The 27,944-nt window shown below is 36.9% G+C and overlaps 3 protein-coding genes across 6 annotated transcripts; 1 reads left to right on the top strand and 2 right to left on the bottom strand.

The window, feature by feature from the left end:
* Window positions 1-1,817: 1,817 nt before the first annotated feature.
* LOC103477921 (C-X-C chemokine receptor type 3-like) lies at window positions 1,818-16,047 on the bottom strand. 3 transcript variants are annotated; one of them, XM_008431286.3, is made up of 4 exons: window positions 15,959-16,047; window positions 11,768-11,815; window positions 4,763-5,170; window positions 1,818-4,688 (listed from the first exon to the last, which is right to left on the bottom strand). In XM_008431286.3, exons 3-4 carry the CDS (start codon window positions 5,159-5,161, stop codon window positions 3,969-3,971), a joined length of 1,119 nt encoding a protein of 372 aa, XP_008429508.2. In that variant the 5' UTR covers window positions 5,162-5,170; window positions 11,768-11,815; window positions 15,959-16,047; the 3' UTR covers window positions 1,818-3,968. The 3 variants fall into 3 exon arrangements, with proteins under 3 accessions (XP_008429508.2, XP_081472966.1, XP_008429509.2); XM_081616840.1 differs by lacking the exons at window positions 11,768-11,815; window positions 15,959-16,047 and adding an exon at window positions 9,272-9,362; XM_008431287.3 differs by lacking the exons at window positions 11,768-11,815; window positions 15,959-16,047 and adding an exon at window positions 6,213-6,762.
* On the bottom strand, window positions 6,822-9,405 carry cxcr3.1 (chemokine (C-X-C motif) receptor 3, tandem duplicate 1). 2 transcript variants are annotated; one of them, XM_008431289.3, is made up of 3 exons: window positions 9,272-9,405; window positions 8,106-8,507; window positions 6,822-8,013 (listed from the first exon to the last, which is right to left on the bottom strand). In XM_008431289.3, exons 2-3 carry the CDS (start codon window positions 8,499-8,501, stop codon window positions 7,276-7,278), a joined length of 1,134 nt encoding a protein of 377 aa, XP_008429511.2. In that variant the 5' UTR covers window positions 8,502-8,507; window positions 9,272-9,405; the 3' UTR covers window positions 6,822-7,275. The 2 variants fall into 2 exon arrangements, with proteins under 2 accessions (XP_008429511.2, XP_017165010.2); XM_017309521.2 differs by lacking the exon at window positions 9,272-9,405 and having other exon boundaries at window positions 8,106-9,073.
* A 6,679-nt stretch (window positions 16,048-22,726) lies between the features above and the next one.
* trim35-28 (tripartite motif containing 35-28) lies at window positions 22,727-26,891 on the top strand. Its single transcript, XM_008431285.2, has 7 exons — window positions 22,727-22,831; window positions 22,915-23,435; window positions 24,331-24,426; window positions 24,673-24,903; window positions 25,020-25,042; window positions 25,147-25,265; window positions 25,372-26,891. The coding sequence occupies exons 2-7, from the start codon at window positions 23,022-23,024 to the stop codon at window positions 25,905-25,907; spliced, it is 1,419 nt and encodes a 472-aa protein (XP_008429507.2). The 5' UTR covers window positions 22,727-22,831; window positions 22,915-23,021; the 3' UTR covers window positions 25,908-26,891.
* The last annotated feature ends 1,053 nt before the right edge of the window (window positions 26,892-27,944 follow it).

Genomic DNA, 27,944 nt, shown 5'->3' with positions numbered 1-27,944 from the left:
CAGTAGAGGTCAACCCAAACACCAGAGTAACCTTTTTTCAGAGTGAAAGGAGTGAGCTTAAGTCAGTGGAATTACCCTGAAAAAATGTGCATGACAAATTTTATTTATGTAGCACATTTCAATTACAAGGCAGTCCAAATGCTTTTCATGATTAAAGCCAAAACAGAAACCCATCGATACCAGCAATAATCAATACATTTAGTCAAATGCCATCATCAAAAACATGAATAATCTTCATCAAATATACTAATAAATGTCCTGACTTTAGTGAAAGCTTTTCCTGCAAATTCACTTACCAAACGGTGATCTTTAGATGTTGCTGCTCTCAGAACAAGGGAACAGAGACAACATCCTGTTTGCTTCGTAAGGTATTTAGTGATTCCAAAGGGAACTGAAAATAATCAGGCTCAAATACGAAATCACCAAAAAAGACTTTTTTTGTTTTACTTTTCTTTTTCTATGCATGCTAGAAAATACATTTCAGATTTTATTGACATTAAGAAGACAAAGTCACATGAATGGAAAAACACTTAAACTTGAACCAAAAGGTATGAAAGTCAGGACATCTGCCATCTTCAGACAGTGTGATCTCCACATTAACATGTCCATAGATAACCTGATCTTCCTGCTGTTTTCCATGTACAATAATTTTATAGCTGCTTCCTCCTGGAGTTTTTTTCCCTTGATAGAAATCCCCTTATAAGTTGAACAGCAATCATGTATTATTAGTGGCACTAAGCATCATGTGATAATGTTATCCTTCCATTAGCTCAAGCTGATCTGCAGAGTGAGACAGAAAATCAATGGATTAAATAATTATTGAAACAGAATATGTCTTTACATGTCAACAGTGCACTGGGCAACATGAATAATTCAACTAAGATGTTTTTATGTGTAGTGTTCTCAAACCATTGACATTGTCCACAGAAAGAAGTTATACAGAAGTTTTGGAGGTGTTTAAACATGTCTTAGACTGCTGTGGGTAAATGTTAAGAAGTAGATTATTTCTCAAATTTACTCTTAATGTCTGACAGACATGTTAGACACTCAGTTTCCCCATACAATTTTTAAGTCACATGTTTAAGTCAAAATAGCACTACATAAAGCTCATGAGATTATTTTAGAATTAGTTTTAGAGAAACCTAATATTCTATTAAGACTTTACAGATCATAAAGTGTGTTTTAAACACTTTGTGATTAAAAAGTGTGTTTGGATTGAGTGTACATTCTTAAATTATGTATTTTTCCAGACACAGTTTCTTTGTATAGCACAAACAACTAACTATTTTACCTTCAGTTGCTATAAAAAATGATGTATAACTCAATGTCGAACATAACTTAAAAGTAATTAGATTTCACAATTTGACGCTTTGAAATTAGCCTCCGTTTCTTTAAGAAGCTCCTGCTTCTGACACTGCATTCAGCACGTCATCACAACAATGTTTCTCCATCATGCTGTTTACAGCTTTGAACAGTAACTCATATGATGAGTTCAGAAGACACACATTTACATCAGGTGTTTTCTAATTGCTGCTGCCGCTAGTCTGGAGGAGCTCAGTGTGGGAGGGACTTACAACTCTAGGAAGCTGTAAGTCGTTGATCTATCACTTTTTCTCATGGTGTTTGCAAATATATACAGTTGTCAATCTGTCAAAAAAAACTTTTCTACCTGGTTACCAAAAATGTTGCCTCAGAATATATAGAAATAATTAAATATAAATACATAAATATTAGAAAATGGTTGAATTTTCTCTAATATTTATTTAACCATTAGTTGTTGGACAGCCAGACAAGACGGTTTTAAGTCAAGACAGCTCTTTTATTTGAGACCAACTTTGTTGCATACTTCAAAATTAATGTTTCAAATATGGGCAAAGACACTGACCACTCTTAAATTATAACTGAAGTAATTGTCTGTGTGTGTTGGGGAGGGGGGGTTACATTCTTTATGAGACATAAAAATGTTAGAAAGATTTGTGTATATCAGGAATTAAGTTTTTAAACTTGGAATAATAGTTTCTAGGATTGTTAATTGTAATTCTCCCCCCAACCCCGATCAGTTGTAAAAGGAGGTTTCATTTTCATGTAAATGGGTTATATAATAAGAGACTGACAGTGGGCGTGTTTATAAGGTTCATTCTCAGAGAAACTTTTCTTCACTTTTCTTAACATTTTAACGGAAACTTGAGGTTGAGGATGTGCTTTGGTTTTTTTTCCACTTTGTTTCAGTTTCCTTCAAAAGAGGTTTTTATGATTTCTTCAGAAACAGCAGCATGTTGGGCTTCGATTGAGTTTTCTTCCAACTGCAGATCTCTTAGAAATCTGTAAAAATCCTTTCAAACATGCACATATTCATATGTTCAGAGTCTCTGATATCAAAACCCAACAAAACTACACAGCTTTTGAAATTGTTATTTTTCTCACATTTCACTTACAGTACTTAAAAAATAACTGATTTATGCAATTTTGAGCAAAAATAGGAAAAGGTTTTGCAAATGACACATTTTAGAAAACAAAAATGTCCAGAGTAAATATTTCTTATTCAAAAAAAGAGATAAAAAAAAACAAAGCAGTGTAAATCTTCCATATCTCTGATATCAAATTAACCATCTTCACTTTCACTGAACGCAAAAAACACAAAATCAGGGGAAATATGAAACATGAATGTTCTTTTAAATGAATATATAATTTTAATATGTTTTTTTTTCAACTTTTTCAAAACAAAATACATACTTGAAGTGTAATATTCTCACGCATACATTTATTACTAAATACCTCTAAAATAAACAGTTAGATAAAATGTTTGTGGATGATTCTAAATGTGTAGGTAGACATGCATAATAAAACATATTCAAACTGTGTTTTTCTTAAAAACTAGTGCTGGCTGTGCTCTCTCTCTTGCAGTCTGGATTCAACTCCAGATGAAAAAATGTGGAATGAATTAAGAATGATCCAAACAACCGCATATATCTGAAACCGATTAAAAAAAAAAAATTCCATCATCTTCACCCTGCAACTGAGTCAAAGTTTCTCTCCTTGAAAACATTTTTCTTTCTGCATTCAGAAAAACAGGCTAGCTTATATCCACATTTCACAATTTACTTACTTTAGACTGTGCAAAAAGAAACATTATAAAACTAACACTACATATTGTAATCTATAAATGATTCACAAGAGCTGTTTGTTTAAAAATAAAAAATAATTTTGTCTTTGAAGTACTAGTGCTATCAAACAAAACTGTATAATAAATGTAATTTTTTTTTCATTATTATCTCATCTGCTTACAAAATATAACAGAAGGAATTTATTCACCACAAACAGAAACTGTGATAAAAAAAAAGTATCTGGTTCAGTGTGATTTGATTTCTGCTTGAAACAATTTGTCATTGGTCTTATATCTGTCTTGCATCATATGAGAGAGGAATCTGCATATCTCTTAAATCTCAAAGTGAAATCCCTTGTTTTAATTTGTGCAGCCTGCATCAGCAGAGAGAGATTCAGTTTTCCTCGCGAAACCATTTTCGGGGCAGATGTGTCTTGTTTGTAACATTTTAGGAATAGAAAATTAGAATCAGAATCACTTCTGTTCACCTCGTTTGTATTAACAAACAAGAATTTTGACTTTGGTTTTCAAGCCTTTGCAACATAAAGACAAAGTGTAGATATGTAAACTGCAAAAGAAATAACATTGGAGGAAATGAAAAATACGTACATGTGTTTGCAACCAATTAATTTTTCTACATAATGAAAGGAAAACAGGAGGTTTGAAATGACTTAGCAAAAATGCATATATGTATTTAGATGAACGTTACTTTGCAAGTTTAAGAGAAATTACATTATTTATCTCTCCACAACCTTTTGCGATATTTATGTATGGATATTTGGCTATTCCTTTAGATAAAAATGGTGAAACTTATTATATTTATGCCTCTGATGATGAGTACATTGAAGCTCCTCAATGTAGTCTTTCAGATTTCAATGGAGTTTGAGGCGTCAGCTGACTGAGACCAAAAGGAAGATTCAGATTTTAAACTTGTCTTCAGTTTGCAGCCCATAGACCTCAGGATATTCAGCAGCTGATGTTGAAACTTCAGCCCTACGAAGGCGTACAGGATAGGATTGAGGCTGCAGTGAAGGTATCCCAAACTCTCAGTCACCAGTCGAGCTATCTGCAGAGATGTTCTTGTTCCACATGCTGTTCCACTGTCGTTGTTTTGGTGAATTGTGTCCACAATGAGTGTGATATTAAGTGGAGTCCAGCAGAGAAAGAAAACAGACACCACAGCTACTATGACTTTGAAAGCTCTCTGCTTTCGAAGGCCTTTGGTGCCACACCCCAGTTGCAACAGGATGCAGGAGTAGCAAAAGACCAAAACAAATGAAGGAAGCAGGAAGCCCAAAGTGTGGTACAGCCACCGGGCTGCCATTCTCAAGATATAGAAATATTCTGGATTAATCTTAAAGTAGTTATGAACACACTCTGTTCTGCTTCGTCTCACGTCTTCCACGGCTTCTAAAAAGTACCAGTCAGGGATGGAGAGGATCAGGGAGACTAACCACACCACCAAGCAGCTGGCTTGCACCACCCAGGGCTTCCTGCGAGTGTACATCTTGGTAGAATGGACGATGAAAAGGTAGCGGTCCACGCTGATGCAGGCAAGGAGGAAAATCCCACAATACAAGCTGACCTGAAAGTAAAAAGAAGGCAAACACTGAGACATACTTGCACTTTCAGCTACTATTCCTCACTGTACATTCTTACTGTAAACACGGCTCCAGTGATCTTGCAGAGCGGGGTACCAAAGGGCCATCCAGCCAGACTAGCAGACTGTGCAGCCCAGAGCGGCAGCAGCAGCAGCAGCAGGACATCCGCCAAAGCCAGGTGGAGGATGAAGGTGTCTGTCACGCTCCAGGTCTTCCTGTTCTTCATTAGCACGGCTATCAACAATCCATTTCCCAGGATTCCAACTACAAACACCACTGAGTACAGGACTGGGATGAACACCGCCTCAAAATCCATACTCTTGGTCAGGTCGCAAACATCAGCATCCTCGTAACTGTTGTCTTCATAAAACGAATCGTTGCCATAGTAATCAGGTAAATCATCTACAAGATCGCCCCACCATGGATGTTCATCTGATGATGTCACAGCAGCTTCCATAATTCACATCTGTAAGAAAGGAAGATCGTTTTACTTCTTAGTTTTGGTTTGTTCATCGAGTTCTGAAGTAAGAAACCGACCATAAGTTATATGAAAAGTCTAAGTGGTCGCCCCACCATAGATTTATCTCAGCAAAAATCAGATCTGAATCCATGAAATGTTTCAGTTTAATTTGCCTCCTGACAAATTACACTGGCAAATATACATTTGCCTGAGGTTTGGGCCATAGAGCAGCAAACTAGAGCTTTCCTCCCACCAATTGTGGTTCACTAAGATACCAGTACTGGGAATCCTGTCCAGTTTACAGTTGAATGAAGAGTTCAGTGTACTATAGAAGGAAAAACCAAGAAGAAATTGAGAAGTGAAAATGGTCCACACATCAAAATGAAATATGGGTGGCCACTATTAGCAAAGAAATGCAGATCTTACAGTAAATATTAACTTTAAGTAACATTTATATGATAATAAGAAAAGTCTAATAAATGTTTATTCCTTATAGCAGAAATGACCCCATTGGTTTATTGCCGCCACTTTTTTATCAATGATGTTGTTTCACCACAGAATCAAAGATCTACATCAAAATTTTCAACAAACTAATGTCTTAAAAATCTCCCTCACCCATTTATTATACCTATTATTTTGATCTCAGAGTTAAAGATTGAAAAAGTCTTTCCCAGGTAACACTGGTGACATGAAGACAGTGGCCTCTTCACACAGTCAAAAACAGAAAGTCGCTGTCAGTATAGAACTACTAGTTCACTTAATGTGCATGTTTGTGAACCACAGGAAGAATCCAGAGAAACCACAGAACAACTGTAAAGCTAAATTCACACGACAGACCTGAAGCCTTTTTCCAACTGTGACACCGCTGCAATACTACGTGTTGAATTCTGTGTAGTTTACTCATTATTGTTATGTTTACTCTAGTTTGAAATATCTAAACTGTAAGAAAATTTTTTTTTTTAATCAATGACATAATTATATAAATGTATTTAAATACTAAAAGAATCAGATCTGAGCATTAAAAAATAAACAGCATAAATTATCTTACCAAACCGTATGTTGCTGGATGCTGTAGGTCACACAAACTGGGCAGAAATGGCTTTGAAAGGATTCTGGATGGCTTACAATAGAACTGAAGGAGGAACTGTCCATTCAAAGAAGGAATCCCCTCTTAACTGGCAACACAAATGGGGAACTTTTGTAGATTTCTTTAAGCCTTTTTATTTCCACATCTTCTACAATTGACAAAAATAAATTAAGGTTCATATTTTCCTGTTTAAATTGGATTGTTTACTTGAGATCCAGAAACCAGTGCAGCTGTGTTATCTTGAGTTTTATTCCAAACAGAAAAAGTAAGCACAAAGAAGCATGAATGTATTTACATTTTATCGATTGATTTTAACTGGAAGAAGAGCTGTGGGAATTCCTGAAAATGCTGTGGTGCCAGACATAAAGGAACAAGTAATTCCTCAGTTTGTAGAATGTGGCTGTTGCTCAAACCACAAAAAAATCACAGAGTTGATGTTCTGCTTTACCTAAGTGTGATAAAAATGTCATGACAACCTGTCCAAGGTAACTAAGTAGTGTTCAATTTTTTATAAACAAAGACAGCAAACAAAGACCTTATATATATATATATATTTTTTTTTATTTTAGTAATTATCACTTCACATTATTTTAAAGCAGTTTTCATGATAAACAGAATCAAACACAATTTTTAAGAATAAAAATGTTTTATTCTGCAATTAAACATTCAATATAAAACTAATGCAACCAAATGTAGCAAAATAAGAAACTATGTACAAAATGTCCTTTAAGTATATAAAACATTCTAACTCAAGTCGCCATATCTTACAAACCGGTAGCTGCCTGGTTATTAGAAGATACAAAAAAATATTATGTTTCTTGTTTACATATTACAGATGTATGGTTCCAAGTAGGTAAAACATATCTGCTAAATGCAACTGTCCTTTGATGTCACTGTCCAGAAAGATAGTTCAACGTTTTGAAGAATTTGTCCTCTTGTCAGTTTTTAACATGTATGAGAGCCTGTTTTGTAAGAACAGCTTGCTTTTATATATATATATATATATATTTTTTTTTTTTTCCTTTTAAACTGCAATGGAGTTGGAGGTTTCTCCAGAATTTGACCAAATGGAGCTTCTCCTGGTGAAAGACTCTAATTTTATATTTGTCTTCAGTTTGCAGCCCATAGACTTTAGGATGTTCAGTAGCTGTCGGCGAAACTTCACACCCACAAAGGCGTAGAGGATGGGATTGAGGCTGCAGTGAAGGTATCCCAAAGACGAAGTCACAGTCAGAGCTATGCCCATAGAGTTTCTTGTCTCACATGTTCCTGTATTGTTGTTTTGTTGAACTGTGTCTGCCAAAAGTACCATGTTATACGGCGTCCAGCAAAGAAAGAAAACTGCCACAACAGCTATTATGACTTTGAAAGCTCGCTGTTTTTGGAGACTTTGGGAGCCACACTGCAGCTGTAACAGGATGCAGGAGTAGCAGAAGACCAGAACAAATGAAGGAAACAAAAAGCCTACAGCATGGTACAGCCAGCGTGCTGCCATTTTTAATTTCATTATCTCATCTGCAGCTTTTGTGTATTTTGAATACTGACGAACACAAGACTTTCTGTTTTGTCTGACATCTTCCGTGTCTTCTAAAAAGATCCAGTCAGGGATGGAGAGGATCACAGAAAACAGCCACACCAAAACACAGCTCACATGAACAACCCAGGACTTCCTTTTGCTGTACATCTGGGTAGCGTGGACAATGGATAGATAACGATCAACGCTGATGCAGGCTAGGAGAAAAATCCCACAGTAGAAGTTGATCTGAAATCCAAACAAATCAAAACAAAAAAAATCAAATACAGGGAACATTTCACATTTTAAGCAAGGTGTCACTTCAACTGTAAAGGTCTTACCGTAAAAACAGTTCCAGTAATCTTGCAAAGGGTAGAACCAAACTCCCATCCGGCTTCACTTGCAGCCTGTGCAGCCCAGAGGGGCAGGGTCAACAACAGCAGGACGTCTGATACGGCCAGATGAAGGATGAACGTGTCTGTCACACTCCAACGCTTCCTGCTTTGAAAGAGGACTCCCAGCAGAAGTCCATTCCCCAAGACACCAACAACAAACGCCACCGAGTAGAGAGTTGGTATAAACAAGGATTCAAAAACTGTGCCATTCTTCAGGTCGCAAACATCACCTCCCTTGAAGTCATCATCATAAGAATAATTGCTATTGTTTGTCAATAAGTCCACAAAGTTGTACCCCCATTGGTCATCATCATATGATAGATTGTCAGTGTCTGCCATCATTCACATCTGTAAGAAAGAAGGAAATTTTCTAGTTTAGTGTTTTGTTTAGTATTTTTTTGTGGATTCAGCCACGTGGGGGTGCTGTTTGTCTGTAATACACAAACTCATCTACTTTCGCATAGATTTTGATTGAAGATAATGTTCTTGTCTAGAAGGAGCAACTTTTTGTATTGCGACATTAAAAGACAATACAACATATTTGCAAAGATTCATCAAATATACTCTAAATGTTTAAAATGTAAAGTAAGCTGTTGTTCATATGTATGTTTTTTAGCTTCTAAATAAAACCTCTGCTGCAATTGTTGGCATTCAGAATTGTATATTTGCAGAGACGTCAGTAGCTTTTCAGAAACACTTATAAAATCTGTTTTTAAATTATTTGCTTTTCTGAATTTTTAGTCTTTTTATTCTTTAAATCAACACATATCAATTTTGCTGTCATTGCGCTACACTACTGCTTCCTAACAGTTACTGTCAAAATTATTACCAACAAAATTTTCACTCTTTAAAACACTTTAAAACATTAAACACTACAACTGTTTAAGGAAACATTACTGCACACCTGCTGAATCACAAGTCAACTTTCAAGAATTTACTGGCAGAACATGCGGAAGATTTATTGGTTATTGGGCTGTAACTTAAAATTAAAATCATAAAATTAAGCAAATTTGAAAGTTAATCTTATGAAATAAAAAGTTGCGTATGCTCATCAATGGCTTACTATGTACTGAAAGTAGGAAAATTCTGAAAAAAGGAAGTAAATAACTTACCAATTTGTATCAGTCAGAGATCGTAGGTTTTGCAGCTGCTCAGCAGAAATGTGCTTAATACAATCCAGTGCCACTATTAACACCATGCAGGGGAGCCACAGAGAGAGCGAGGAGAGAGAGAAGGAAGAAAAAACACCACAGCAAGAACCACACCGTCAAACGTAACACCTTTCAAGTGAGTGGGGAGTAGCTTTGGGGGGGATTTAGCTTTTTTTTTCTTAGTAAGCATTAAACTTTGTGTATTTAGAAAATCTAATTGAAGAAGTCCTACTAATTAAGGTTTATTTAAAGCAACAACAAAAACACGGACAAAGACTTTACCTTAGATCTGTCCTGCATATCTGTCAAATGGATTCAAAAACTTTTAAGCAACTATTAAAAAAAATATGCAGAACCTAAGTAGTTTAGCAGATCACCAGAACTTAGTTTTTGTGAACCAAAAACGCACCTCAGAAACCATTCCTGAACTGGGTTTCCAAAAGCTGCAGGTTTGACGAGTTTTACACAAACTATTCCACAACTTTGCTTGTGTTTGTTTTTGACAGATTGACTAAACCACATTCTCCAGCCACAGATCTGCTGTGGGTGAGAAAAGATCTTGAGAGCATATGTTGTATGGTATATAGAGCACATTTTTACTTAAGAAGTAAGAAGTTTAAGTCTTCTCAGCTTCTTAAAGTTGTGACTCTTGAAATTATGTTGAATGGGAAATATTATCGGGTAAAGTTATCTGTGTAGGTCATAGCCTTACCTTGACAAATGAGTTGGAACCACCGCAGAGAAGTGAATATGTGAAGATTTGATCTTATGACATTTCCAGAATTTCAATGCACTCAACCTGAGATTGACTCATCAGTTTCATTTACTTACAAACTGTGTTTCAGATTCTGAACCAATTTAAAAGAAATGTCTTGAAGAGAAATGCCTGATCCTGAGTGCTGACTTTGTAGCTGGGTGGATATGTTCATCAGTCGTCACATTTTATTCTAGATTGTGTCTTTGGGTGTTCCCTTAGGTCATTTAAATTGGTTGTAAAATTTCATTTTTGTTCAAATAAATAAACTTCTATCATAAAAATACTGATTCGAAGACAGTGCATGGGATTTTTATTTTTTTTGCAATAGTTTCTGGAAGTGTAAGATGTTACAAATTCTTGACATGTTCACAAAATGTTCTTATTGAACATTTTGATTGACATTTGGAATGGCTTAGATCAGCTTCTCTCACAGGAATTGAAATATTTTTGTAATTTAGATCATGTGCGAGTCTCCTGGCCAGTCACATGGAGTGCACACTAATTCAGGAAAATCATGTTTCATATTTATCTAATGTCGTACTATTTTCCTTTGCTAGTTCCTTTTCAGAAGAGGAAGCTTAATCAGTTTTCAGCTTTCTTTGATTTGGCCAACATTCAGCAGTTGTTTAGAGATAAATACATTGAGATCAAATTAAGGAAGAAAAAATAGGTGATTAAAATGTGCCAACTTATTTCACTGCATCATAAAATAACTTGAGAGTAAAAAAGAGCAATAGTACAATCTCCAGCTCCAATTTTAAGTCATTAAGTGATGATTCATTTGGAAGTTCATACAGTGAGAAGGAGCAAGTAATGAGTAATTAGTGAGACTTGATTAATGACTGATAAAGTCTGTTTGTGACTCACCAGAGCAATTATGTACCAATTTTTGACAAAAACTGACATTTAAAATGCTACAGTTCTTAAAGCTTTCAACTTTTAACTAGGTTTGTTGCTCTTTTTCATATACTTTATACCTTCAGTCACTGTCCCAAACACTGCATCACCCAGACAGAATGCTATGTAGTGATTTATTTTTTAATACAAACAGTCTGTGTTTTACTTGCTATGGTAAAAGTGCACTACAGTACCTTTACTCTGCTGCCCTGTCAAGCCATTGAAACTCAACTGGTCTGCTAGCAATAGGTTTTCTCATAAGTAGTTTGATGCTAAATGTCAAATCAAACTTGTACTACATATGGGATGAAAGAAAAGTTTAAATACTAATGAATATGAGTGAATGTACATATTTTTATTAGTCCCAGAGCGAAATTTACATATTTCAGTACAACCCGTCCAAAGCAAGCAAAACTGTCTAAATGTCTGATATGACATTTAGAATAGAATAGAACTGATACTGATTCATCTGCTGTCTGATATGACATTTAGACAGGTGTCTGAGGTTGGAGGGGGGAGGCGCCACCCTTTAGAGCAGCCTTTCTCAAACTGTGGTTCCTGGACCACTGGTGGTCCACGGCCGTCCTTTGCTGTCCGCAGGGTACTGCCGGTAAACGACTGTTGATTTGCCGTGACGTGAGCCCAAAGTGTGACGCGTACAATTAGCTTACCAAAGGATCGTGTTTAAAAACAACAATGTAGACGTGGCTTAAAACTGGGTCACTCAAAATAAAACTGAAAACACCAGTGGAAAGAAAACAACATCAGAACTACTTATATGATCGGAGGAAGCCGAGTCATACCTGTTGAGAGTGTTGTTCCCAAGTGAATCGATTCTTTTGGTCCTCAGCCTGAAAAAGTTTGAGAAGCACTGCTTTAGAGATATGCAAGAAGTCTACAGCTATTGTCAAATACGTATGTTACTTTGGCTCAGACATAGAGAAAAACAGACATCTGGAGTTGGTAACAGAGAGAGAGCTTTCAAAAGTACAATTTGAATAGAACTGATACTGATTCATCTGCTGTCATCAGCAACCCTTTTCTACTGAAAGATGAAACAAAGAGTAAAAACTGCTTTGAAAGACAGAATGGATTTACCCGACACATAATAAACTCACAAAACCACCAACCACCATGTTGGTCTGACTGTTGGCACATTGCACCAAGCCATTTTATCCTGGCCCTGGCATAAACTCAACCCATCCCCTGAAGAAGGTCTTTTTTATAAGGAAGACAATATGTTGCAGCAATACTGGCTTCAAGGCAATTGATCAACAGATCTTTAGTCATTGTCAATTTGCATAACTATTTATTTACTGTTGGGACGTGAATAAAAATAATGCTATGGTGTCAATTGTTTTTTTTATATACATAATTTTTGCCACTAGTGGCATTTAGGCAACAGTAATCTGGCAGGAAGAGGGAAAAGATACGGCAAAAGGAATCGAGGATGGGACTCGAACTCAGGATAGCCGTGTCAAGGTCTGTAACCTCTGTGAACAGCTCCAGAAGTGCTTGGCCGATTTTGATGTATTTATACTTTATACTCTCAACAATTTGAGCTACTCTGACACTGGCCCTCTACTGACTTTGAGCACCACTGCATTAGACACTTCCGACAGATACCAGACTTTGATTTGACGAGCTGCTCTTTTGGCTCGGCTTGAACATAAAAGAAAAAGTGCTGGTTTTGCTGCCCCGTGCTCTAACCTCACATGAGGAAGAATCAGTTTCTATACCTATGCGCTGCTAACCAATATGATAGTGAATGATTGTCTGCAGATATTCAGAGAACATATGAATGGGAGCGTTTTAGGGTTATTATTGCTAATAAAATTCCTTCAGTCAAAGGAGTGAAATATTAATGAAGAAAATACACACAAAAGATCATTTTGCAAAGTCAGAGAAAATAAATAAATTTACATGCTAACAGAGGATCAAGTTAAATAAATGAAGAGCATTTCAAATACTTAGAAAATTAGTGCATGTCCAAAAACTGATTCTAAATTGTTTCCCACCAAGAAAAACAAAATGTCCTTGTGACCAGTGTCGTTCCAAATCTTTGCAAGTATCGAAATACAATTCTGAATTTTATTCACAGGTTTGACTTTTACAGTATTTTGTAAAATGAGGATCTTATTGTTCTCTCATCTTCAACAATGTGTGACCAATAAACCAAAAAAGAAGTAAACAAAGAAATGGAGTTGCACATAAATAAGAGGGCAAACTGCAAGAGAAGGAGAAACAAGACAAATGCAAGGCACAGCAAACATGAAACCTGAACTTGACATTAGTCATAATGAGACCTATTTCTCTGCAAGTGAAACCTGGATTGCTCACATAAGTTCATAAAAAATAAAATCACTGTAGGTACGAAGGATGGGTTTAAATATATGATCATGGTTATGTTGTCTGTCCCTTTATTTTTATGACATATTAAGAGAATAAAAGGCTATTCACTGTAGTTGGGGGAAATATAGGAAATTGATTCATAGCAGCATGAAAACACTTTGTAATCAATCACCTGACAACACAGTCAAATCCAAAGGAGCGAAACTTGAATGAAGTTATCTTCAACTGATCATACTGAAAGTGCTATAAAAATACTTTTAATCTATTTTTATGCCTCTTATCTGTGTTAAATCTCTCATAAAATGATTTCATCAGATACCCTTTCAGAGAGGTTGTCACTCACTTCAGAACCTCAAATATATTATCACACCTTTTTTTCATGGTGTTGCTTTTCCTGTCTGCACAGCCACAGATGCATGCAACATGACACCTGTCAGAGCATTGCATTTAAATGTCTATTTCCCCTTCACTCAGCTTATGTGCAAAAGGTTCCTGTTTTTTCACACCTTTTCTCTCCTTGTCTGCTCTGCAGTAATTTCTTCAGTTTGTGGTCAGAGAGGCAGGTGGAAGCGCAAGTATCTGTGAAACACAAAGCGGTGTCTGTTTTTTCCACCCTGCGACGAGACTGTTTAATAGACTTTGTTTGAGCAAAGCTGTTTGTATCTTTGGTGCCATCACAGTTTTCACATGTTAGAGGAAGGCTGGTATCCTCTGTGGTTAAAATGCAGCCGCTGAACTGAGTGGTTTATCTAAGTATCCACAAAGGTGCTCTTGGCACACTTTGAACTTGTCACATATGATTAGCTCTCAAGGTTTGAAAGTTACTGGATTGATATTTTCCATGTGACCAATAGCAGCACACTACATCTAAATAGAATATGATCTATTTCAATTATACACTTCTTAATAGGAATTAAATGTGTAGACAAGTGTGTTCTTAAATTAATGTTTTGTTTAAATAGGACACTGTGAAACCATAGAAATTTAGGAAGTGAAAGAAACAAAACACATGCTAGTTTTGTTTCCTAAAATTCTGTTTTGTTTTTAGTCAAGTTACCAAGGTTGAAAAATATATTAAAAATAAATGCATTTGTTCGCATTTATACATCCAAATGCAGAGGTTGAAATCAGTGTTGCTCATTCAACTTCCTGCTATGACGTAATTGTAGAGTCACATAATCCTAATCTGAAAATGTGTTGCAGGATTCAGTTAATGCTTGGGATGACAGAAAAGTTTTAGAAGGCAAAGTTAATTTTGCCGATATAGTTATTAATCAACATGTTGGGTTCAGTCACACAACAGACTATTTTTTTCTTAGATTCTGTCAATTTATTCCAAGTAAGTAGATAATACCATCACATGTTTGGTTAATCAATATGTCAACATTCAAAGGAGTCGATTCTCATGGGAAAAATATTGTGATTGCAATGAAGTGCATTGCAGCCACACAGAAGTTGGGGTTACAGCTATTTCTTTACTTCTGTAAACAGAATGTTTCCTTTTTTGGAGTTATTTAGTGAAAACTCAAGTGGGAAGCTTTGGTTTTCTGAATTACTTCAGTCTTTCAAGTTTTGCTCTGTTTTAATTAAACTATGTTTAATATTTGGCCCCTATCCCAGTAAGGACTGTACCACAACAATGGAGTTTATTTGTTCATTTGAAGCTAAGCACCGGTAACATGAAGGATGCAGTAAGGGAAGTAGTCTGCTGTTCTTTGCAACACCTTAAACACAAACTGATGTGCATAGAGCTGCAGTGTTACTAAGGCAATACCAACAATGTTCATAACAAACAGGACAACGTGACCATTTAAAAACTTACCAGTTCTTTCTTGGTAAGAGAGGATTAAAGAAAAGTCTAACTTACCAACTAACCTTCATGCACCTTTGTCTTCATTGTTGAAGACAAAGGTATCAATAGTTCTGGCGCTATCCATGGTCTTTCTTTGCTATGCAGGGTTGATAGCAAGCAAAGCCAGCTCAATGACAATGTTGCTGCTGTTCCTCAATTTTTTAAAAGACACAATAAGAGAAATTGAGCTTATATCTCAGTGATGCTTCAGGAAGAGTCAAAAATATGGATTTCTAGAACTGCAGGTTTTTTTTGGCAACCTCAGTTTACAAAAATGTGGCATGTTCTGACTCTACCAGGAGAAATTTGGTCAATGACACCTAACTGGGAATTCAGTTCACTTGTTTTCAGAATATAAAATAAGGTCAATGGCAAGCTTTTCTTCAGAACACTACTAATTTTCTTTTCCCTTTGGGTGTTATAAGCTACATTTCTCTGTTGGTCACTACAAACACAAACAATCTGAGCTTAGCGATGTTACTTAGACATAGAGCTTTAACCAGGCTATGTAACCAGGTTGTGGTGTACGTGTTGCAGATTTCTGCCCAGGTCCCTCTTGAAAATGAGATGTAGATTCTCAATGGGGTTTAACCTGGTTAAATAAAGGAAATTAAAAAACATCTATACATAAACTGTTTTCAGACATTACGGTCCTATTGGTACCCGGGGAAAGAACTGAGGGTGCAGATTGATCCGGAGAAGGGATCTGGGAAGTCCAATGGATAGGAAAGATGCGTGAGGCCAACTTGGAAATTAATCTTTGTAAAGCAGTTAAGCAATAATGACTTACGGTTCTGGAAAGAAGAGCAGATGTTGAAGGGAGGGAGTGATCCTGGTTGTGGTCGGTACTGATTGAGTACCTGGGTAATTTCCAATAAGAGCAGAGTAGCTAGTTTGTAAGATTCAAATGCAGGCAGGCTGAGACTGACAGAGCTGCAGTGGATGACCATGGAGGGAATGGATATCCTTACGGAATCATAACAAGGAAGTGGTTTGGTGTTAGGATCGAGTGAGGGAGGCGTGGAAGCCATCAGACTGAGCTCCACCTCAGAGGCAAAAAGAGCATGACGAGTAAACATGGAGCAAAGCACAGTTATTTACTGCTAACTGTGAAGAAGTAAATATTCACAAGATATGGCTGACTTGACCCTACCAGAAAAAACTGAATGTTATGTACCGACTAGTCACAAACAGCTTCTTAAAGCTCCAGCAGATTATATAATTACAAACAGATGTGGAGTCTGCAGCTGGTCGGCCTAGCTCTCCAGCAGAAATTCTCTGGTCAGGAAATGATCTCACACATGCACAAAAAAACACAACCACTCTTCAGTATATAGTAGTTCATGTAAAACCTGAACGATAGAAAGAAAAAGAGCAGAATTATTTGTGTTTTTTGTCAAATTATATTGAGAAAAATTTTACTAACTAGGACAACGTGCAGATGGATTCGGTTTATCCTTGTAAGTCTGATTACCGGTTTTCAAGATTAATCTTTAATTGTGACGCTAATTGTGAGTTGGAATTATTTAGACTGAATTTAACTCAGTGGAGAAACTGCTGTTTTAAAAGTACTGGTAGGATGATGAATGAGAAATATGAGTGGGGTCAGAAACAGGTCAAATGAGGAATCAGAAGGACGTTTTTGTATCCAGAGAATGGCCAAAGAACTTTTAGATGCATCAGTGGTCCAACATGCATGAATCAAATGGCTGAATTTCCTAATCAGTATGCAGTCAAGTTCTCCAGAATCCTGCTAATGGCCTCATTATTTGACTCAGTTGTGTTGACGTTCAGACACATCTACTCACACTTGACACATTTGGAGAATCTCCCCTTTGGTCTGGACTTTTTGTGCAGGTGTGATATATAATACAAGTAAATCCTGGTGCGGACCAAACAACCAGACTGAGACCCACTTTTTGAGGTGATGTTGTCCCACTTCTAAATTAATTCTAGTATGGTTTGGTTCAGATGTGAATACAGACCGGCCTCTATCTGAACCAAATACAGGAAATGTACATCTGTTTGGACATCATGAGCCACCGTAGCTGGACATCATGGTAAAACTTTATTCTTCAGTGTTGCTAACCTTGCTAGTGTATCCTCTGAAACATATCTGATCCATAGTTTTCTGCTGAGCAATGCTGCAGCATCTCATCTCATCTCATTGAGCTTGCAGCCGAATTTGCCAATGCTGTTCCAAAATTGATATCACATTGCAAAGCCTGTGTTGTATGAGATCCTTTTGACAGTAATTGCAGTTTTTATAACAGTACAAAGGTGCACAACAAAAATGCAACAAGTAGAACTTCCAAAGTTTGTTTTTCTCCAGGTCTGCGATGATCTGTCCCGCCCCCCTTATTTCTGTCAAATGGCAGCAGTGATCGTAACCAGCATGACTTTGTTTATAAAACTGGTCCGCTTGCTAAAAAGCACAATTTGAATGCAAACCGCACCAAATTTAAAAAATTAAGTTCGCTTTTGGTCTGGACTAAAGGACTTTCCAGGTGTGCATAGACCCTAAAAGTTACAGGAAACCAACCACTGAGGTCTTACTTTGAAGAACTGTAGTGTATGTGAATATATGTGTGTGCATGGGTGCACATATGTATAAATACACTGTGTTGTGGTTCATGAAGATCAACAGGTTTTTTTGTGATGTAACTCAAACAAGACCATGATGACTCATTTCAAAACTTTCTTTACAGATGAGGAGGCTTGCAGTTTCAAGAAAAAAACTGCCAGGTATCTGACTGTTTCATTGTCATGAAGTTTCCTGACCCACATGCAGAATCACACACAGGATTCAGAATGAATAATAAAGATTTTACTTAAAAAGAAAGTGAAAATAAAAAAAACAACCAAAAAAAAAACGTTGGTTTATATTTCAACAATGTCTAGGGAGGATAGGAGAAGTTAGAACAATGACAAGGTTTAAGAAGATGAGTCATAATTTTAGAGGAAGAATGAAGTAGGCTTTCAGTTCCAGGTCGGAAGAGGGATGGTTGGTGTGCAGCAAAGTTTTGTGTGCCATAAAGGTACAGAACATTGGAGAATCAACAGGCAGGGCGAAGTTGGAAATGTCGAATCAGTAGAGAACGACTGTAGGTGGAATGTCATTCAGAGGACAACTGTCTCTGAGGTTCTTGGTGAATGGATCCATAGATTTGGTGATGAAACCAGAACTTGGGAACTGCTCCTTTTATCCTAGCAGCTAAAGAAACAATTGTGGCCAGGCATGCAGTTTGCAGCAACACACCCACAACCTCTGCATATTTGGTTTCTGATAACATTTGATAACGTTTTTGGAAAGAGTTCTGACCTTTGGTAGTAAACCTTATGAAGGAAAGAGGAGGATACTGTCTGGCAGAAGAAGAATGGGTAGAAATGATAGATGACTGGGATAAACACTTGAGTCCATCTTAACATCTAACTATGTTCTAATTTTTAACTCTACTTTTGGCTTTTAGGGATATAAACCCACAATGTCCAAAATAGATCTGTCCTTTCAAATTTATTGTCAGAGATGATGACAGTAGTCAGCCTTTTCAGTCAAACCATGATCATGTCGACCACAGTAGAACACCCACGTTAAAATTGTCCCTGGCAGAAAATCCCCAACTGGAGAGTAAACTCTTAAAAAGAAAACACATTTGTGACTTATAGAGTCTCACTTAACATCAAAACCCCACAGCCGTCCTGTGGATTTCCTGTGTGACATTTTGTTCTGTGACGACTGCAAAAACATTCTTACACTTTGTTTTACCAAATACAGACCTGGTCTGTACACCATACTGACGTGACAACAAGACATGACACCTTTTTCACTATGTGTTATCACATTACAGCCAAAGTGAATGCATTTTATTCAGCTATTATGTTCTGCATTGAGAGAAAAAATAGCATCATTGTGAAGTGGAAAGAAAATAATATATTGTTCTTTAATTTTGAAATACAAATAAAAATATGATTTGGAATATTTGCACTAATTATCCCATTCCGATTCTCCAAAATAAAATAATTTAAGTATGTAATGGCACCAAATTAGAGTCCACTTGCTTGTATTTATTTCTTATTTGTTCAGTAAAGGCTTTCAAGGTCTGCTGAAAAATATTGGTGAGTAATCCACTTCATAAAGACACAGGAGCACACCAGAAAAGTCAGGAATAAAGTTGGGGAGAAGTTGAAAGCAGAATTGGGCAATAAAACATTGTCCCATGTTTCAGATATATTATGAATCCCTGTCAGCATGTTCATCCTAAAAATGTAAAAATGTGGCACAGTCACAAACCTACCAATTCATTTCTGTCTGCCTAAACATACAGGTTGGGCAAGGAGAAGCTGAATACAAATGAACACCACACTTTTCAGATTTTTACTTGTAAAAAAAATATTGTGAAAACAGTACTGTATATCAATTTTCTTTCTTCTTCATAATAATGCACTGCTTTGTACTGATTTATTACATAAAATCCCAAATAAAATATGCTGTAATTTGTTGATGTCACATGAAAAAAAATCTAATATGTATTAATCATTTGGCTTGATGCTTTTATGATGCTTGATGCTCTGATTGGTTAGTGCTGTTGGGTCACAATTACAGCTTCTTATTCATGATTCACAAAAAGTTTTAAATTTCCACTTTACGTTTTGCCTTGCAGTGTCTCATTAAATTCTGATGCATTGTCCAGATTTGATCTCTCTGCTATTGACAAGCCGTGTTGTGGTAGGTATTTTAGAAGCATAATTAACTGACTCCATGACTAAAAGAGAAATCAGTCTGGAGATTATGATGTGGGCATTAAACCACTAATATAAAAAAACAGAATGAGAAGCTACAAAACAGGCCCTCTGGATTAATGTGTTGGTGTGCTTTTGAACATTTGCTTGAAATTCATGGCTCATATTTGACAATAGAATGGAAAACAAGGGGGTGTAAAAGAAATTCTGCAGTATTTGGTTTGGTAGCATCTTCCTGTTTCCCGTAGCTTGTTGGTATTTTATGACTTGAGTTTAGCACATGAGAAATGAAACTCTCCAAAAGTTCCTCATCCTGTCCCCAAAAAGTAAAGTTGCCTCAGTGATTAGTGGGGCCCCTTTCTAGTTTCTCCTTTTTATGTCAGTATAATTTGAGGGTGGAAATATTTTTTTAATTAAAATAAAAACTGAAGCATGTTGAGACACTTTCAACACGGACGACTGGTAAGGCTGATGTCTAAAAACGTAATTTGAGTGTATCACAGACCTTGCTTTGAGTTTGGTAGACTTAAGGTGTTAACTTTTACTGGGATGAATGTGCACAAAGCGTGAATTTTTGCTAATATATGCATCCTCTCGCATGACTATGAAGGCATCATAACCACAGAAGTCACACCATGTTTCAGGTGTAGAGCAATGAATACAGAGCACTGCAAACATTGCATCAAACTGCTCTTTTGAACACCTAATTATGTTTTGAGCCGACTATAGTTGAGAATAATACATGAAACGTAAAATACATTTATTGCTAAGTTAAACAATGTAAACGGACATCATGCCTGTCTTTTGTTTAAAGACCCTGTATGACTAAATTTGTTTTCAAAAGTAGCAATGAGTGGAAAAGTGTTTTTCTCTGCTTCTCTCGCTCTCTAAAAAAAGTGAGGAGGAGTGAATGAAAGATGATAAATATATGGACGAAACAGAAGATGGTTTGTATGAAGACCTCCACTAAGTGAACTGCACTTGTGGCCTTGGAGGTAGTAGATGCCACAAGTAGGTCATGTCCTCTCCGGTTAGACGTTAGCTTGAACTGGAGCAGTGTGTCCTCATTCCAGAAAACAAGTGAAGAAATGAAGCATGTTGGTTGAGTCATGCAGTTTCCACAGCGACCAAGCAATGCCAGCGCACCTCATCAAATTTTGGAACTGAAACAGTATTTATAGAAAGGCATCTATTTTATGTTAACACATGTGTTGAAATCTTATTTCAAAAGGGTTTGGAAATTCTCCCCGATTGAGTTGTTATGACACAAATTTTGTTTTCTGAATTTTTCTGTAGATCTGATGTGATGCAAAACGTTTTGTGCGATTAATATATACTTTGAGAATAGAGTTGCTGAAAAAAATCAACTTTTCAATAACATTCCAATTAAATGAAAATGACAGTATATCACAAAAGCAATCCCCCTCCTTGATCTATTTCAGTCTGTAATCACAAACTTTATCGTGTTGTATTTTATTTAGATTTAATGAATAAATATGTGAAAATGTGGAAAGAAGATGATGAATGGGATACATCTTGAAGACACTAAAAATATGTTGTTCGATCATCTTTATCTTGATAACCCTAAACAGCATTCTGTGCACCGCATGGCTTTAAACCTACTTAGAGATCATTTGTGTACAATTTTATTTCAGTGAAAATGTACCTGTGAAGGCCTCCGATGTTTGCAAGAGAACTTTAGTGAATAAATGGCTTCATAAAAGCCAAGAAACACAGCAGACAGGTCAGGGAGAAATCTGATGAGACATTTAAATCAAAGTCTGATGATAAAATAATATCCTAGGCACTGAGCATCTCTCTTAAAACTATTCAGTCTATCATATGAAAATGGAAAGAATGTGGTACAACTGTAAATACTTGACCATTTTTAAATTTCCTATTTCATCTATTTTAAAACAGCTTGCTAATTTTAATAATTGTAGTTAAACTTAACCCTGCATCATATGTCCAAGTGATCTATCTCCTGCTACATGACGTGTTTAATCTACTTGTTACACATTGAGCAATTTTGATTTCTGTTTAATTGTCTCCAAAGATCTTTAAAAAACACAGATACACATGAACCATGTGTGTATAAAGAGGATTACGGCTTGTGTTAAGAATATGTTTCCTCTTAAGCGATCACCACCTTCTTGTTTCTGTGGTGCTGATAATGGTCAGTGGCGCCATCTGTTGGTCATAGCTGAATTAAAGAAAAACAGACAAGTGGTACAAAGGCATACATTACATTACAAAAGAATACTTGAATGTAAACAATTGCTAAGTATGAGTTTGTTGGGAGCAGTGATGGTTATAAAATATTGCAGCTGCAGGGAGGAAGGCACTCTTTTGTGCATCTAAGATACAGCGGTCTGTCACTGAAGCTCTCCAGTTCAGTATCAGCTTCTTCCATGGGAAAAGAAACATTATCTTAGCCAGAGACCTTCTGTCTTCAACCACTTGTACTTGTAGAGGGACCATCGTGGGATACAGCTGACCTGTATTATCTAACCACTTCCTCTCATCTGTTGATCTGTTAATGCTGAGATTGAGGGTAGGTCAAACATAAGTCATATATTGTGTTTAGTTGAGAGGAAAAATAATAAATGAGAGGGGTGTGGAGTGAAAGAAGTGAACATGTATTGATGCATTGTGAAGTATGCACCTGAAAGGGAGAGATTTAGGAAAATAGTAAGGGCAGGACAGGAATTGAGTCTTAAAGGAATATTTGGCGCTGAAGAAAATCAAGAGTAAATGTATAGTTAGGAAAGCATTACTTGGATGGATGGTGATACATAAATGAATGTGGGTTAATGCTGGTCATGTACCTTTAGGTGGCGGTATCCACCTAAAGGTTGCTTGTAATCCGCCATTATAGAAAAGAGGAAGAAGAAGAAGAACGCGGAAACGAACAATCCTAAAGGTAAGACGAACTTAGTTCGGGTTTTAACATTACTTGTATTATTTCTCTCTGTCCATGGAATAACTATTTTATTGTTTTAACAGAGGTTTTGGGCTGTTTGACTTCACTGAAAGAAGGTCGAGTGTGTCTGCGTGGCTTAAAAAAACGAAAGTAGGCCTAACAACTGGTTGGGACCAAAAAGCCTGAGAGCATGGATGAGGAAATGTTCGAGGACACTCTGCCTCTCCGGCAGGACCTGACGTGTCCTGTATGTCAGGGGATCTTCAGGGACCCCGTCCTGCTGCCGTGTTCCCACAGCTTCTGTCGGGAATGTCAACAGAAAAGCTGGGAGTTCAACAACAAGACGTGTCCCGTCTGCAGGGTCCCCTACCAGGAGGGCAGCGCTATCAGTAACCGAGCCCTCAACGACGCCTGCGAGAGCTTCCTCAAGCAGAACAATCTGCGGCCCGTTCAGGTCCAACCCAGCGAGGAGCTCTGCAACCTGCACCTGAAGCCGCTGGGGCTGTACTGTGAGAAGGACGAGGAGCCGGTCTGCGTGGATTGTGCCTCCCAGCACGTCGGACATAGGCTGTGGTCCCTGAAAGAAGGCACATCCATGTGCAAGGTAAAGCCGCCTAACAGGTTTGGAGTGTCTTCTTTACTGAAAAAGACACTAACACACTGTTAAATAAATTTATAAGACATAATAACTGGAGGAATGATGATGCTAATAGAACAAAATATGTTTACATTTTTTCCGAGTCCTAAAGTTTTTGGGGGTTTTTAAATACTTTTCATTTCTACATAAATATGGAAAACAATATTGATGTCCAGACGTAATTCTCTGCCCCCTTATTTTCATGTAAATTGTTTTATAACGTCTAGAAATACATCAGTGGCCGATTAGATTCTCAGATGAAAAAGAAGAATTAAGAAAATAGGCAAATATGAGGTTTTGCTATAGTTGTCTTTCACCTAAGAAATAATTGATGGAGTACACAAACCTGTTTAACAGCAGTAAAAACCGCCTGGAGTAAAACTCAATTCAGACCTGTCTAGCTGAATTCCTTTACATGTGCTGGCATATTTTGTTGCTCCGGAGCACATTGTGTTAAACTCGAGGCCTGTGGGCCAAATCCGGCCTACCGTAATGATTCCTAGAGACACTGTAGAGATCCACAGGAAAAAAAAACACACTTCGAGAGAACATTTGTGTGCTTCTGTTCCACTTTATCAGGCAAATCAAATCAGTTTTTATTTGTATTGTGCCACATTACATCAGCGTGAAAAAATGTTTAATATGATTTCATTTTTAGAACTCATTGAATGCATAGAAAGCTATAACATCGCAAAAGTTTATTAATAAATAGTTTTATCAAGACATTGTGTTTGTACCCCTGGCCTATTGATGACATTCATAATGATGTTAATTATATCTGTTAAGATGCAGTGAGTCTGAACTGAAGTAAACGTAATATTTCTGCTTTTGCTAAATGTCTGTCCTCTTTGTGCTTTTTCAGACGGAGCTTAGCTTCAAAGTTCAGATTTTTGAAAAGAAAGTGGAATTGCACAAAAAAATGAACAAGAAGTTTAACAATGCAGTGGAGTATATCAAGGTAAGGTTACCGTCACGGGCTTCATGTTATGATTCATGGGATGAAAGTTTGAATAATGATTAATAAGAATCAGACAAAACGGTTTTCATAGCAAAAATAATTAGACTGGCAAGGATGCAGATTGGTTGGAAATCAGTGATATTTTTTCTTTACAAAAGTAAAAAAAATTAATTCTACAAGTTTCAGTTGTAGATGACAGGAGAAATTGTATACACTGTTTTATTTTTTCTGTCCAACTCATCACAGCATCAGGCTTCGGAAGCAGAAAAATTGATCAAGGCAGAATTTGAGCGACTCCACGTGGTTCTTCACCAGGAAGAGGCCAAACGACTGGAAGCTCTGTCCATTGATGAGACGGAAAAGATCGAAACCATGCAGAGATTGATTAAGGAGACAGAGAACGAAATTAAAGAATTAAGGACCCTCATTGACACCATGAAGAAAGAGATGGGAAATGAGGATTTGGCCCTCCTGAAGGTAACCAGGGGCAGCTTGTTTTACCATCTCATTTTGAGTTTGGGTTTTATTGTAAAACTTGCTTCAAGGCTAATTTCCAACTCATAGCCCCTCTTCTGTCTTCCTCTTTGTTGCAGAATTTCCAGAATGTAAAAAGACAGTAAGTCATGGCCTTAATATGTGGTGGGATCTCAGTATGTAAACACAAACACATCTGATTGTGTGCTTTTTTTTTTATTTTAATTATCTTCATTTCTATTACAGAGCCCAGTGGGTTGAACCCGATCCAACCTTTCTTTATGATTCCCTTATAAACATGGGCAAGCATGTTGGCGCGCTGGGCTTCAACATATGGAAGGACATGAAGGATCATATCAAATATTGTATGTATAATTGCATAAATTGGGTTTTATTCAAGTAAAACGGAGGAAGTGAAACATCCTTCAAGTAGGAAGGAAATGTAAATGTTGTTTCTCTTTGTCTGTGCAGACCCAGTGGTGCTCGACCCGAACACGGCCTCCCCGTGGCTGTCCCTGAGCCCTGATCTCACCACCATGAAGGAGAGCCCAGAGCGGATGACCGTCCCTGACAACCGAGAGCGCTTTGATCCCATCGTCTTCGTCATGGCGACTGAAGGATACAAAACCGGTAAACACAAATGGGACGTCATTGTCGGCGACAACCCCAAGTGGATCCTGGGAGTGAGCAAAGAGGTTTTGCCTCGGAAAAAGAAGTTCACGGTCTCTGCAAGTCGTGGCGTGTGGGCCCTGGGGCTGAGTAAAGGGGTGTATACCGTCCTCACTGATGAACGTAAAGAGGTAATGGTGCCGAAGGGTCCTGAAAAAATACGCATCAAGCTAAATATGGATAAAGGGGAGGTGTCGTTCTGGGATGCAGGGAGAGAGAAGCACTTGGTCACTCTTACACACAAGTTTGAAGGGAGAATATTCCCAATTTTTGGCCCTGGCCTTCATGCTACTCCTATGGTTCTGGTTCCTGGAAAAATAGCTGTACACACGTCATAATCGACCTCCTCCCCACAGTATTACAGAAAGATTCAAGTTAATAAAATTTTGGATGAATTTAACTTTAAAAAAAAAGCTTTAAATGCAAAGTTAGGTCTGTACACCTGACCAATTAGGATTGATGTGGGAAAAGTATCTGAATAGGAATAAACAACAAAATGATGGAGATTAGTTTGCTATTGCTGCCAAAGGTGTTTTGGATTGTCAGACATCTTCAAGTGTAATGCTTTACATCTAAATGCTACATCAACTAGATTTTGATGACGTTTAAGATTTTCTTTTAGAACTTATTTGTGCGTAAAGTAAAACTCGCTGTTTAGGGTTCATGTTGAGAATAAAAAGCAGTTTTGCCTTTATGCCTTTTTCAAAATAAATAATTATGCAGCAAGAATAAGAAAATGAACAAGTGACCATGTTAACTATAATTGTACCACAGGAAACACTTAGCTTTTAATATCTGTTTTGTTTTTGTGTTTTTGCCTTTTTACTCGTCTTGGTGTCTGTTTCAATCCAAAGAAAAAACTAAAGCAAAAATGTCTATCAACGTTCTGCACTTTAAATCTTGGCAGGGCTCTTAAATCATTTTTGTTTATTTTTTTTAAATGGTGGTGGTGTTTAAGTCTCTGCTAGCTTGATCAGAATTGATTCTATGCGGAAGCTCATGTTCTTCACTTTTTTTTCTGACTTTGATGTACAGAAACTTAAAAAAAGTGTAAACTGAATCAGAACGCAAAAAATGTTATCCAACACTTCAGTAAAATGGGTTTTGTGTCATACTAATCATATTTTAATGTCCTACAACATGCTTCAAATGTATTTCAAAATCCATGAGCATTTTGATAAGTTATCCTAGTGTTCAACTATATTTTCTTCTTATATAGTGCCTTGATATTATTTTTTCGCACTTTGTTCAAATTTCCATTGATATATTTTAAAATGTTCTTGTTTTCTTTTTGTATCATTAAAGGGTAAATACAAACTGTTCCTCTGGATTTATGATGTATTTTTGTTTTCTGGATGACAATATTTTTACTAACATTCTTAAAGATGTCACTGTTGACTTTAGCACTAATGATAAAAAATTACTCATCCATTCATCTTAAATACCCAGTTATTCTTGCTGGTGCATATCTAGAGGCAAACTACACCCTGGACAGTTCTATCACACAGACACAAACTATGCATGCATATTTTTGGACTGTGGTAGGAAGCTGGAGTCCTCGGAAAGAACCCAAGGATACTCCATGTTAAGTACAATATACAAGATTTTTATGTGAAATAGTCCAACAAAAGGAAGCAAATAATTCCAAAAATACTAAGGTTTTTAATGTTTTGTTTTATGAATAGGAATCTGAAAAGTTTGACTTGACTTGAAGTCTGTACTTTGTACAACCACCTTTCACTACAATTACAGTCACAAGTCTTCTGGCATCTGTCTTTACCAGCATTCAAAATCTGGAGACTGAATTTTGCTGATTTTTCTTGGACTCAATCTCAGTCACAATGGCTGCATTAGATCTGCTACAGAATTTGTTTTTAATTAAAGCTTGCCACATATTCTCAGGTAGTTTTAGATCTGAACTTAGACTTACTCATTCTAATCAATCAATGACTAATGATTATTTCTAAATCATTAGCTTTGGTTGTGTATATAGGGTCACTCTCCTCTCCTGCTGGAAGATGAATCTGTTTTCTCTGACCAGACCACTTCTTCATGTTGCTACTTCCTGATATGTGTATTGATGCAAGAAGGATTTCTTGTGGCTTTTTTTTCTACAGCAGCTTTCTCCTCGTCAGTCATCCAAAAAGGCTGGATTTGTAAAGTACACAATAATTGTGTTGACATTGCTGAGCTGTGGATCTCCAGATCTACCAAGGGCCTCTATGGTGAGATTAAATTACAGGCAGACTCTCTTTTATAATTAGGGGCCGACTGAATGGAAATATGACTGCAGTGGATTTATGAGTACCAGAGTAAAGGAAAGTTGTTACAAATGCATGTCACAATTTTAAGATTTTTTGTTGTGAAATAAAAAC

This window comes from Poecilia reticulata, chromosome 16 (genome assembly GCF_904066995.2).
Source record: "Poecilia reticulata chromosome 16, P_reticulata-male-v2, whole genome shotgun sequence".
Classification (NCBI taxonomy): domain Eukaryota; kingdom Metazoa; phylum Chordata; class Actinopteri; order Cyprinodontiformes; family Poeciliidae; genus Poecilia; species Poecilia reticulata.
The sequence above is the reverse complement of the archived record's forward strand: the minus strand, read 5'-3'. Positions and strand labels throughout refer to the sequence as shown.

Coding starts and splice junctions, on each gene's coding strand:
- LOC103477921 (XM_008431286.3), bottom strand. CDS start 5,161: ATGGAAGCTGCTGTGACATCATCAGATGAACATCCATGGTGGGGCGAT. Junction 4,689..4,762: donor TCACTGGAGCCGTGTTTACA/GTAAGAATGTAC, acceptor TTTTACTTTCAG/GTCAGCTTGTATTGTGGGAT.
- trim35-28 (XM_008431285.2), top strand. CDS start 23,022: ATGGATGAGGAAATGTTCGAGGACACTCTGCCTCTCCGGCAGGACCTG. Junction 24,427..24,672: donor ATGCAGTGGAGTATATCAAG/GTAAGGTTACCG, acceptor AACTCATCACAG/CATCAGGCTTCGGAAGCAGA. Junction 25,266..25,371: donor GAAGGATCATATCAAATATT/GTATGTATAATT, acceptor TTGTCTGTGCAG/ACCCAGTGGTGCTCGACCCG.
- cxcr3.1 (XM_008431289.3), bottom strand. CDS start 8,501: ATGATGGCAGACACTGACAATCTATCATATGATGATGACCAATGGGGG. Junction 8,014..8,105: donor TTACTGGAACTGTTTTTACG/GTAAGACCTTTA, acceptor TTTGGATTTCAG/ATCAACTTCTACTGTGGGAT.